The 13,732-nt window shown below is 34.3% G+C and overlaps 1 protein-coding gene across 7 annotated transcripts in view; it reads left to right on the top strand.

Annotated features, from left to right (window-relative positions):
• Nucleotides 1-13,296, top strand: part of ATRX (ATRX chromatin remodeler) — a 290,605-nt gene extending 277,309 nt beyond the window's left edge. For all 7 annotated transcript variants that reach the window (XM_032331146.1, XM_032331145.1, XM_032331144.1 and 4 more), the window contains 5 exons: nt 6,365-6,514; nt 7,372-7,497; nt 8,238-8,333; nt 8,834-8,962; nt 10,189-13,296. In XM_032331146.1, the coding sequence (XP_032187037.1) occupies nt 6,365-6,514; nt 7,372-7,497; nt 8,238-8,333; nt 8,834-8,962; nt 10,189-10,467 (780 nt within the window). In that variant the 3' untranslated portion in view covers nt 10,468-13,296. The remainder of the gene's footprint in view (nt 1-6,364; nt 6,515-7,371; nt 7,498-8,237; nt 8,334-8,833; nt 8,963-10,188) is intronic.
• The last annotated feature ends 436 nt before the right edge of the window (nt 13,297-13,732 follow it).

The following is a 13,732-nucleotide window of genomic DNA, read 5'->3' as shown; positions in this document are numbered from 1 at the left end:
ATGAAATGGTCTGTTGTAGAAAGAAGCCTGGAAAACAGGGTTTGATCTATGTCCTTTCACCTTTTTTCCAATTTCATTCAACTAGCATGTTGGCATGATCAGTGATCCTGAATTAATGTAAGGTACCTGAGTGGCACAGTATCTGTTTGTTAATATCCTAAAGTATGTTATTTGATTGGTTAGGTTGGCTGATTTAAATATGTCTTGTAACATTTTAGGAACAGTGGAAAATGTAGGCTGCGATACTTTTGGGTGAATTAAGTAGGTGAATACCTCCTTCTGTCTCTTCAGTTACTGATGTTTTCATGACCAGGATTTTTACATCATATTCATTGCTTTGGACCCTTCAAGGAATATAAATTGCATGAGAGATTTGGTCAACGTAAGAAATCACTAGATGACCTTATTTATATATTTTATTTTTATCATTTTACCTTTTTTAATGTTTTCTTTCTTTAAAATGTAATCTGAACTACTAAATACCTGCTTTCATTCCTATTTCATAGGTCTTCTATCTATATCCTTTTTATTAGCATACCTATAGTTGAGTTAGAGGATTTTTTTAAAAGATTTTGACAGACAGAGATCACAAGTAGGCAGAGAGGCAGGCAGAGAGAGAGGAGGAAGCGGGCTCCCTGCAGAGCAGAGAGCCCGATGTGGGGCTCTATCCCAGGAATCATGACCTGAGCCGAAGGCAGAGGCTTTAACCCACTGAGCCACCCAGGCGCCCCTAGTTAGAGGATGTTAACAGTGTTATGAAATAAGGAGATAATATGAACTCCACATTGTATAGCATGAGAATCAAGTTCCCATTTGGGCTCTACTTAGAAAGCTGCAACCTCTAGAAAGTCACTACCATCCTATAAAATCTTGACTGAAACTGTTTACCTAACAGTGAATGGCATGTGGCTTATGTAATAATTATAATGGATAACAGATTTTTAAAGGTTAAATGCTAAATATGCTGTCTAGTTCCTTGAATGTTAAATTGAGCAGAAAACATTCTTCTGACCAAAGGCGACTTTGGCTCTTACCTTCCACCCAAAGCAGTGTGGTAGGCCTGCCTTTTCCTTTCTTGAAAGTGACAAGTTCTGTAGTTGCCACTTTCTTATTTTCACCTCTAATTTGGGAATCTGGGTATGTTTATAAATGGTCTTTGGGGAAAGTGTGTGCTCTTGACCTAAAAATTTGATATGAGGTGGTATGTGAACTTTATTCAGTATCTCTCTTGTTACTTACCAAGTATGTTGCCTTTTTTTTCCCCCAGTGTAGTTTGGGAAAAAACAGCCTTCAGATTTGAAAGTAAAAGCTTTTTTTTAAACCCAGAATATAAAGTTTCTTTACTAAAAATCTAGGCTTATTGAAGTAATAAAAGAAATTTTCTTCATAGCTTTTTGAGTGGGTGCTGTGGCACTTAAGTATTCCAGTGATTTTTATTTCCAGATATTATAGAACTCAAATTCAAAGTGATGGCAAACAAAATATTTTGAAAAATGGCAACCCCCCACCCCCACCCTCAGGCAAAGACTTAATTGTTTCTAAAATTTTATTTTCAAGGTTGAATTTCAGGATTGATTAGATGGGAATTTTTGTCAGCTTGCCAAACACTTTAAACATCTAAATAAATTAACTTAAACTTTTAATTTATCATTAATTTTATCTTATTAATTAAACTAGTCATTTTTAAAGCTTAAATTAATGTAGCTGTTAGCTAGAATAGAGACCATGCTTTTTCCCAGCTTGTAAGGTTTTTCACTTATTGAAGGAAAAATAAAGTTTAGACAAAGAAAAGGTACACATTTGGATATAATTTAAACCTCAATTTCACGACTGTTGGCCTAGTGATTATAGATTCTGTTCCAGTATTGTTTTCAATAATAGGGTTGCTATAGCAACTAATAAATGCATGCTTCAAAGAGAAGAAACAAAAATACCTTTCCACCGATTGTGTTGTATATTGAGATGAAATTGTTCTTTATTAACGTACATAATTTGCTCTAGATTTTGCAAAATGGTTTTTCCCAAGGAAGTATTCTGAGAATCCTGTTACACTTACTCTTTTTTTCTGTCTTAATCTCATTTCCTTTTTGTATTAACAATATGCTATATAATTAATTTACAAAGGGAAAGATACAGAAACAGTTTATATCAGAAATTCTGTATGTTCTTTCTGTTATTTGTGTCTTACATAGCACTCTAGAGGAAAGAAAGATTTTTGGCCTCCTGCCTCTGAACTTATATAAATGAGTCTTATTCTTATAAAAGTCAGTTAACTTAACATATGTAGTGTCTTTTCTTTGTTAAAATGGAGATAGTGGTAAACATACTTGTTTAAGTCCTTGAGCATTATTAGCATAGTTATTGTATGAACAAGTGGTTGAAATACATTAAAATTTGCCCTTTAGCTATTTTGTTGCAGATTTAGTAATAATGAAGAACTGTAAGTAGCCTAAATATTAATAAACCCTTAAATAGGAGAATAATTAGATTATAAGGTTTATCTATATAATATGTAAGCACTTACAGCTGTTAAACATGATGGTTTGTGTATAACACCCAGTGCTCCATGCAATCCAGCCATCCTTAATACGCATCACCAGGCTCACCTATTCCCCCACTCCCCTCAGTGAATCATGGAACACTACATCAAAAATGTATGATGTACTGTATGGTGACTAACATAACACATAAAAAAAATATGGTTTGTATTTGATGTAAAATGATGTCTGTGGAAAGCTACTAATTCAGAAAAGTGGTTTCAACACTATAGTACAATCCCATTTTTATGTAAGAGCATGTATGAGTGTGAGAGTAAAGTGTAAATGTGTGGAGGAATATATGACAGGTGGTGCCATTAGTTATCTCTAGGTTTTATAATACGAAATTAGCATTGTTTCCTTAAATGGTTTTTAAAAATCTTTGAAAAGAAGGGAGCATCCATAGCCAGTAGAAAGAGTTTGAATGGTTTTTTTTGTTTGATGTTAGGAGGGAGGTATTGTTTTAGGAAAAGGGTCCAGAAATTTTTAATGATACAAAATAAAGTCACATGCAGTTTTCCTCTGACTTGTTGGCATTTTAGTTGACTGTGGGTCAAAGGAACATTATTGCTGAGCCTCTTCCATAATCTGACCTTAGTAAGTCAATCATGTTTGACTTGAGAGGATAGATCTTAAATCTGAAATTGGTGAGAAGACATTAAAATGTTTTGGAAGTGGTGTTTCCATGTCTCCTGAAAATGAAAATGGTAAAATAGTCATGTCAGGTTTAGGCTAATCATGAACTGGGTTTTCACAGGTTTGTGTCTGAGAATTGTGTTTGCTTCAGTTTTTATATTTTCCTTTATTAAAAAATTAGCATATTAATTAAAAAACTTCAAAAAGTATGGAAGCGTTCAAAGTGAGGGAAAAAATAGACATACTTGGCTTTTTCCCACCCCAAAATCCTTCAGGTAGTCTTTTTTATTTGAGTACAGATCTGGGAAATGGAGGAACTATGCCTCATGAAAATATTCTTTATAGTGTGATAGAATGATCACTGGATAGAAGCCTGGAAATTCAGCTTCTAGTCCTAGCTAGTCTGAGCTGTGTGATTGGAACAAGTTACTTTGCCTCTCTGGGCATGGGTTCCTACCAGTTCCAAGGTGATAAGTTTGGACTTTGAAATAGGATGATAAGGACTGACTTGATATTTTTTATACATTTTTTAAAGGGTATAAATGAGGGTGTGTGTGCATGCCTGCACATGCACATTGCATACATGCGTCTCTGGAAAGGCTTTCTCTCTAATCATAAGAGTAATTAATGTATGAACTCTGGTGTTTATAATTGAGAAATAAACACTGCACTTAACTGACAGAAGATTTATTTCCAAAGAATTGGGTGTTTCATCTGTTTCTGCTATTCTCATATCATCTTGTTATACATGTGAATGGAGAGGGTTTCATTTTGTTTAACTGAAAGTCATAGCTAAATTATTATTCATTGTTACAGAGAGAGAGAATCAGTGGCACAGCTGAAAGTAAATCAGTTCCTAGCACACAGTTCTCTTGGTCTTTCCCTTAGGTTGTTTTCTTGGAGAAATGAAGTTATTTTTGACTATGGTTAAGAACATCACTTATTGCTAGACAGAAGTAAAATTAGAAACTATCCGTAGAACATTTCTACCTTGTAATTTATTTGGTATTTTGTAGAATAGCTGACTTTTCTAACTGTATTTGGTATGGTCACTTGCTAAAAATATAAGTCAGTGTTATCTGGTTTTATTCTAAACCTCTCTCTTGAGTCATAGTTGGGGGGGGGGTAAGCATGGGAAACACATATCTGAAGAAGCGTTATCTTTTCATAGAATTTAATTTCATTTGGCCTATCTCTCTGCCTACCTGGTCAATAACTGTGAGCTTTAGAGATCTGTGTAGTGATGATAAACCTGTTTTATATTGCATAGGCATGGGAAGTCAGCTTTGATGACAGATTTCTACACTGGTATAGAGGAGAAATGTTTAGCTAGTGTTTCAAAAGAACTAAACCTGTTAGCATCTCTGTATTCCACCATTCAGCTTTTTTGAGCCCTCTCCTACGTATGGTCCTCTAATGTTTTCGGTTTTCAACAAAAGAAATAGTATATCATGTCAAAATGAAGTATAGAATCTCAATTACAATTATATTCATTAATGAAATCAATTCCTTTAATCTTATGGAATGATGAAATATTTCAAGTGTTTATTAGGGTAGCAAGATAAAGAGTGGTTTAAATGATACCAAATATTCTGATTATTTGGAATTAGTGTCAGCATTTCCTATTGTACAGAAGAAATCATAAGGCCTCATGAATTGAGTCAACTTGAATTATTTAACAGAAATTTGAGTTCCTACCATGTGTTGTAATACTCTGGGGGTCAATGAAGATGTAAAGACAGAATTATTTTCACGTGTGGGATTTGTCTATGCTGAAACTTAGGAAGGCATTAAGCATTACTAGTTGTAGATTAAATTTAAATTTAATGGACTTATACTTCTGCAACCTTTCCTTTGCTCTGTAATTATTTATGTTCCTTCACTACATTCACACTCAATTTAGAAAGTGTGTTCTAAGAGAACTTGATGTTACAAGCTATGAAAAATCCTTTTGTAAAGTGAATTAATTTGCCTTTTATATATTCGGGTTTTCATCTGTGATTTCTTAATAAACAACGTGAGTATTTTAATTTCTTATTAGCAAGTAACATCTGTGGTTCACTTTAACCCCCTCCTCCCAGTCTCTGTCTCTCTCTCTCATAATCATAATTACACAAAGCAGGAGTTTGTTTGTTCTTACTACGTATATAAATGATCCCAAGTTTTAAGCTTTTAATTTTTTTTAACCTTAAAAGACTGACTTAACAATCAGAGAAAGACAATTATCATATGATCTCCCTGATAGGAGGAAGTTGAGAGTCAACATGGTGGGGTTTGGGGGAATAGGAAAGGAATAAATGAAACAAGATGGGATCAGGAGGGAGACAAACCATAGAAACTCTTAATTTCACAAAACAAACTGAGGGTTGCTGGGGGAGGGGGATAGGGAGAGGGCGGTTGGGTTATGGACATTGGGGAAGGTATGTGCTATGGTGAGTGTTGTGAAGTGTGTAAACCTGGCTATTCACAGATCTGTACCCCTAGGCTAATAATACATTATATGTTAATAAAAAAATAAAAAATTACTAAAAGACTGACTTAAGACACTATGACTTAAAAAAAAAACCCACTGTAACAATAACATGATAAACTGCCTATCAGTTTAAATTTGACCTATGCATCTTTACAATGTAATCTATAATTGACCTTTCTACAATTGAAATATAAGGACTCTATGATCCAGTGCAACTTTCCTGTAGCTGTTTAGATTAATTTAGGTTTGCTTTTTGTTAGTATAGTGGCTGGTGGCCAAAGTAATTGTGATAGAAATAAAGTTGATAAATATGTATAAACAGGAGTAGCCATGATTTTTAACACAAGCATCCAATGTAATCTCTGATTTAAGCAGACTTGTATTAGCATTTATTATCAACTCAGAACAAATACAAAACAAAATGCATATGAAAAAATTAGAAAAAAGTTGGAGAAAAAAACTTAACAAAAACTACATTTAAAACATTATGGAACCCCTAAAACATGCTTATATAAAACACTGTTTTATAGGAAGTTCTTACAGAAGAGGCTGGTGTTGTATGTATTATGACTGTTTTCTAAGTAATTTATATCCTATGTATCAGAAATATGTGTAGTAGCCAGTGTCTAGTTTCTAGTCAGACAGTAGACCAAAGAACTATGGAGATAGGATCCAGACAGAAAAAATAATTCTCTGTGATTTCAACCCCTCTAAACAGGACACCATACTTGCAGAACTTCTACAAATACATAAAGAACACATTGTAGGATATCATGAACACGATTCTCTTTTGGACCACAAAGAAGAAGAAGAGTTGACTGAAGAAGAAAGAAAAGCAGCTTGGGCTGAGTATGAAGCAGAGAAGAAGGTAGTTCATTCAAAATGCTTTTTGGTTTTTGTTTTTGTGTTAGTCATTTAAAAGGTCAGTGAGTAAGGAAAGGGCCACATTTGAAACAGTTGTAATAATAATAGGGAGTCTTTGGGAACAGAGTCCCCAAATACGAGTCTGTTTATAGGCTTTGGTTACCTTTGGTGGTAGAGTGGAAGGAAAGGAAAGAAGAAAATAGTTTCCACTTAAAGAGTAGTAACCCCAGTTCTGCTTAGCACGCGCTGAATTGAGAGATTAGTGGGAAGCTCTATATTTAGTTTCACTTAACTCCCATTAACACCCTCACTCTAGTAACATACATGCAGTAGCTTAGAGTTTAGAGGTAGGAGGAAATGTTTCTTTGACATGTGTACCATGAAATCAAAATTTTGACTGAATGTCAGAACACAAAAATATTCCATTATTGGGCATTAATATCAGTCTCCACCAGCAACTTTATTTAAAATAGTTCCATGTCTGTTTTAAACACCAAACCACTTGAGCAAAAATGCGCCTGAGCATGGGAAACCTTATCCTAATACCTGAATTCTTTTTAAACTCCTAACTCATTGTACCAAACTTCTTTAACGTTAATGTGATGTTAGGAGTTTCATTAGAATTCTCTGAGTTGCCCCATTCTGTGGGAATTATCAGAAAAAAGAATACACCTTCAGGGGTTAAAGCTTTCCATGTAATAAGATCTTGGTTTCGGGTGAAAAGGGTGTTTTGTTTGTGTGTGGAAGAGTGTTAATAATTTCTTAGATCTGAGAATGTGGAATCTTTTCTAAACCGGTAGGTGATGTAGAATTTCAAGTTTTAAATCACAATGTGGAAAGTGCATAATTTTTTGGTTTTAGGGACTGACCATGCGTTTCAACATACCAACTGGGACCAATTTACCCCCTGTCAGTTTCAACTCTCAAACTCCTTATATTCCTTTCAATTTGGGAGCCCTGTCAGCAATGAGTAATCAACAGCTAGAGGTAAGTTGTGAAGTACAAAAGTAGTTTAACATGAATTAAAGGCATTCAAGTACCCTGTTGTTGAGGGTTCCCTATGCAGGAATATCACATTCTCCAAAAGATTACCTCTGAATAGACCAAGAAATTTTTCTTTTATTTGTTGACCTTTTTGAACTATCACAGTATAGTAAAGTGTAGTTTGTTCAGAACACAAAAGAATTAGGCCTTGAATTAATGTTCTTTGAATTATTTTAATTAAGGAACAATAGGGCAATTGACTGGCTAGGGAAATAGCACTTTCTTCAGTTATAAAATACTTTGAATCAACAAATTAACTTGCTAATATTTGAAAATGGGATATATACATCTATATTCTGATGCAATGTAGATGCAGCATTGGGTATATGATAATGTCCAGTATTACATTTAAAACTAGAACCAATTATGAAGTAAATAAGAAAGATTAGGTTTTATTATACCGATTATGTAATAACTTAATTGAATCTGTGGTTTTCTTTTGAAAATATTCTTATGGAGTCATTTAAATTAATAAACTATTGGTGCAAACCGTAACTTTTATCTTCCTAACAGGACCCTCACTGATAAATTTTACCCACTATATAAGTGCTGCATTTTGCTGCTTTTCAATTATTTGGAGAGTTTTAAAACCAAATGCTATAAATTGGCAAAAGGAAGGATCCCTATACTTTATAACCATGTGTCTTTTATATGTCCTTATAACGTTTCTTGCGTTCTTCTAGGACCTCATTAATCAAGGAAGAGAAAAAGTTGTGGAAGCAACAAACAGTGTGACAGCAGTGAGGATTCAGCCTCTTGAAGATATAATTTCAGCTGTAGTAAGTTAATTCGCAGTTATGTTATTCCAACTTGATATTTTTGTCATGTGTTCCCCCATCCCAGCCCTTTTGTTTTTATTTTTAATTGTTTGCTTTACTCCTTCTGTGGGGAAAACAACATGATTCTTACAACTTAATTTGCAATAGTAAAATACTAATAAACTGAATAATAGTGCTGAGCTGTAATTCAGCATTTTTACCTAAATGTTGGCACAAAAGAGAAATGGGTGCTATCCCAAATGATTAGGAAGTCAATCAGTTATAGAAATGTGTATGTTGTTTACATAAACATATTTTATCAGTTACACAAATTAAATCCAAGTAGTTTCATTCCAGAAATAGCCAAACCTTGTACAACAGTGGATAACTTAGTACCCTGCTTTTACATCCTTGTTTTCTTAAGACAAAAACCTTTTATAATCCTTAATATTTTTGAGTACCTTAATTATTTTTCCTCCGTTCTACTGCAATAGGAAGTAAATGGAACCTTTTTCTTTTAGTGGAAGGAAAACATGAATCTCTCAGAGGCCCAGGTACAGGCGTTAGCATTAAGTAGGCAAGCCAGCCAGGAGCTTGATGTTAAACGAAGAGAAGCAATCTACAATGATGTATTGACAAAACAACAGATGGTAAGAGTCCCACTATCTCTAAGTTATGTCCAGTTTTCTTGAATTTATAATAATGAGTTTGTGTGACATCTCTGTGACACGTTCCCTCAGAGGGATGGATGACTGGTCATTGTTTTTTCCTGGAAGAAATTTTGTCAGAAATCAAAGTAATTGTCAAATAAAGGTAATACCTGGGTTACAGGGTTACAAAAGAGCAACAGATTGCTAATGGGTCTCCTTGAAGATTGTGTAGGTTCTTGTCCACATAGTTTTATTTTTTGTGTATTCTAGACATCTAAAAAGGAATTTTTGCCAGACTTTTACCATATTTACCATTTTTAAACAATGAGGGTACTTTTTAATATATTTAATTTGAGATTTTAAAAAAGTGGAGCTATATAGATGATATATGTTTCAGTTTCCTACTAAATTATATAATTCTTTGAAAGACTAGCATATTCCAGGGGCACCTGGATGGTTCAGTCCATTAGGTGGCTGCCTTCAGCTCAGGTATTGATCACAGGGTCCTGGGATCGAGCCCCACACCGGGCTCCCTGCTCAGCAGAGAGCATGCTGCTTCCTCTCCATCTGCCTGCCTCTTTGCCTATTTGTGTTCTCTCTTTCTTTCTCTCTCTCTCTCTCAAATAAATAAAATTTAAAAATCTTTAGCGCATATTCCAGGACCTTTGATCATTTTTCCCAGGATAGTTGTTTGCCAGCCATTTGCCTTTCACTGGGAAATTTCGACTCTTGACTCTAGGGAATCAATTTCTGTGGCATGAATTTTACTTAGAAAGCACTGTAGATTACTGATTTTTTAGACTATCTTAGGAAATTTGAGACACTCCAGGTAGGAATTATTCCCACTGCAAGTTGCTTTTTCCGTTGGGTATTTGTCACTAAAAATGTTGGTCATCATGTGAAATATTTAAAAGAATGAAGAAATGAGATTTGATCAAAAGTGCTATAACTAATACTTGAAACTAATCATAGTGTAAGACAGGTTACTATGGCAACTAACCTAAATCCTTCTTACAATACAATACAATAGTCAAGTCATTAAGAGAATTTAGCCCTCAGTGGTGTTACTAACTGGTTCCTACAGTAATGGTCCTGTGAATGCCTCAAATTATGTGTTTTCCTTTTGGTATGGTACACCCTTAACAAATTGATTTTAACTTAAAACTTGATACTTGCCTCTTTGAGATAGGTCATGCACTTGTAACAGCTCCCTTTTCTCTCTTTAGTTAATCAGCTGTGTTCAGCGAATACTTATGAACCGAAGGCTCCAGCAGCAGTACAATCAGCAGCAACAACAACAAATGACTTATCAGCAAGCAACACTGGGTCACCTCATGATGCCAAAGCCTCCAAATTTAATCATGAATCCTTCTAACTACCAGCAAATTGATATGAGAGGGATGTATCAGTCAGTAGCTGGTGGTATGCAGCCACCACCCTTACAGCGTGCACCACCCCCAATGAGAAGCAAAAATCCAGGACCTTCCCAAGGGAAATCAATGTGATTTTGCACTAAAAGCTTAAAGGATTGTTAAAATCATAGAAAGATCTTTTATTTTTTTAGGAATCAATAACTTAACAGAACTCAACTGTATAAATAGTTTGATCCCCTTAAATGCCAATCTTCCATATTAGTTTTAATTTTTTTAATAGGGCATACCATTTTTTCCTGACGTTTGTCAGTGATGTTGCCTAGAATCTTCTTACACACATTGAGTACAGAAGATATTTCAAATTGTTTTCAGTGAAAACAAGTCCTTCCATAACAGTAACAACTCCACAGATTTCCTCTCTAAATTTTTATGCCTGCTTTTAGCAACCATAAAATTGTCATAAAATTAATGAATTTAGGAAAGAATACAGATTTATATATTCGTTCTTTACATATAAAAACACACAGCTGAGTTCTTAGAGTTGATTCCTCAAGTTATGAAATACTTTTGTACTTAATCCATTTCCTTACTAAAATGATTGAAATGGTTTTAATGTTCCTTTGACTGAAGTCTGCAACTGGGCTCCTGCTGTATCATCTCTGTGAGTAAGAGTTAGAAACTTAAGGGTTATCTTTGACACAGAATTGTGTGCAATATTCTCAAATACTACTGCTCTAAAACTTGGAGGAGTCTTGCAGTTATCTTAGTATTGTATAAACAGCCTTAAGTATAGCCTAAGAAGAGAACTCCTTTTTCTTCTTTAGTCTTTCTGCCATTTTTTATTTTCAGTTATATGTGCTGAAATAATTACTGGTAAAATTTCAGGGTTGTGGATTATCTTCCACACATGAATTTTCTCTCTCCTGGCACTAATATAAAGCACATCTCTTAACTGCTTGGTGCCAGTGCTAGTGCTTCATCCTGTTGCTGGCAGTGGGATGTGGACTAACAAAATCAAGTTCTAGCATTTTAGGAGGTTAAGGATGATGGTGTGGTAGGGTCACACCCTGTTTTATAAACAATATCAAAATGGCAGAACCATTGCTGACTTTTAAGTTCACAGGAGGAATGTGCTTTAGTAATTCCCAGTACTGTCAGTATTGTGAAATAATTCCTCTGAAAGATAAGGATCACTGGCTTTTGTGCTCTTCCTCTTTTTTGTCATCATCATGTTCTTTTCCCCCAACTTCCCTATGTTATTTTAAATAAATTACATTTCAAAGTTCGATTTTTTATTAGTTTAGATCTGTGAGGCAATTTTTTTCATCAGAATTAGTTCATCTAATACCCTTCTTTGAAGTTTTACTAGAAAATCATTACATTGTTTTTCTTAATCCAGGCCTATAAAAATGACCTATAAGTTTATTCATGTACAGTTTGCTTGAATTTCTTGAAGAAAAAAATTGTTAGACTATGGGAGTCAACTCAACATGGCAAAACCATTTTTGAGGTGGTGTTGTAACAGGTAATGGAAATAGCTAAGGAATTTCATTAAAAAAAGTTGGGTGGAGGAATTGCTCTAGGTATCACTGGATTAGAATGAGTTTAACATTAGCTAGAACTGTTTTGAGTTATTTGGATTATTAAAAGATTTCCATTTTTATCTTGAAAGAACTAGTGGTAAACATCTAAGAGCACTAGGTTTGTGATACATAATTTGTGAGGTTAGGTGGATCCATTTCATCCCCCTCACTTTACCATGGTGAGTTATCACTAATAAATCCCATGTATTTGGATACTGTGCCAGCCATATAGTTAAATTTACCGAATTGGGGTGGGGGGAGATGTGTGTTTACTCCAGAAGAAATGAAAAAGACAAGCTCTACGAGATAAATATTTGAAGGCAGTACACTGTGGCCAGCTGTTGTCAGTTGGTGTATCTACAAGTCCAGAATACCTTAAACCTGATTTACTAGACCTGGAAATTTTCAACATGGTCTGATTACTTGCTCAAAGACATGGATGTAGAAATTTTAGGCAACCTTCTAAACTTTTTTCACCATGGATGAAACTATGACTTAAGGAATAATACATAGAAAGGATTAATTGGAACTAAGAGAGTTTGAAATAAAACTTGGACCACTTTGCATACACTCTTCTCACTTGACATTTTAGCTACATAATATGTACTTTGAGTATAACATCAAGCTTTAACAAATATTTAAAGACAAAAATCACATCAATAAGATACTAAAAGGCTCATTTTTATATTTGTTTTAGATGTTTTAAATAGTTGCAATGGCTTAAAAAATGACGATTTAAAATGTTGCTTGTTATACAGTTTTGCCTGCTAAATTCTCCATATTTTGTAACCTGTTTTATTTCTTTGGGTGTAAAGCGTTTTTGCTTAGTATTGTGATATTGTATATGTTTTGTCCCAGTTGTATAGTAATGTTTCAGTCCATCATCCAGCTTTGGCTGCTGAAATCATACAGCTGTGAAGACTTGCCTTTGTTTCTGTTAGACTGCTTTTCAGTTCTGTATTGAGTATCTTAAGTACTGTAGAAAAGATGTCACTTCTTCCTTTAAGGCTGTTTTGTAATATATATAAGGACTGGAATTGTGTTTTTAAAGAAAAGCATTCAAGTATGACAATAATACTATCTGTGTTTTCACCATTCAAAGTGCTGTTTAGTAGTTGAAACTTAAACTATTTAATGTCATTTAATAAAGTGACCAAAATGTGTTGTGCTCTTTATTGCATTTTCACAGCTTTGAAAATCTGTGCACATATTGTTTCATAGAAAATGTATAGCTTTTGATGTCCTATTTAATGGTGATTCTTTTGCACATTTAGTTATTTAATATTGGGAGGTCAAAAAGTTTGGTTTTTGAATCTGTTATGTACTAAATTCTGTAAAAGGAGATCTCTAACCTCAAAAATAATTTACATACCAGGAAGCCTATGTGTGTTTGTGTTAGTTTTGGTTGTCTTCTTTGTAATCCAGCACCATTTCCTGCTTCCCAACAGCTTCATCACTCATTTAAATCAAGCAAGACTACCAATCCACACTTGATAGAAAAGCTGCTTACCCTCCTGAAGCCATAACAGGTTAATGGAAGCCTTTATTACCTGGCCTCCAAAGAAGCTGAATATTTTGTAGTCTTCCCTTAGCTGTGCCCATTTTCTCTCTATCACAAAATCAGATACTTAACATCTGTGCCCCAAACAAAACTTTAAGGTAGTCACTTACCTATTTCAGTACCATTGTTTCCTTTGAGGGTGGCATGTTGTGAAGCTATAGGTATCTATTCTAACAGTAAATTAGGTCATTCTTTTACATGCTTATTTCACTAAAAATTACGTTCAGATTATTCCCATCTTATTTCACCAGAC

This window comes from Mustela erminea, chromosome X (genome assembly GCF_009829155.1).
Source record: "Mustela erminea isolate mMusErm1 chromosome X, mMusErm1.Pri, whole genome shotgun sequence".
Classification (NCBI taxonomy): domain Eukaryota; kingdom Metazoa; phylum Chordata; class Mammalia; order Carnivora; family Mustelidae; genus Mustela; species Mustela erminea.
The sequence above is the reverse complement of the archived record's forward strand: the minus strand, read 5'-3'. Positions and strand labels throughout refer to the sequence as shown.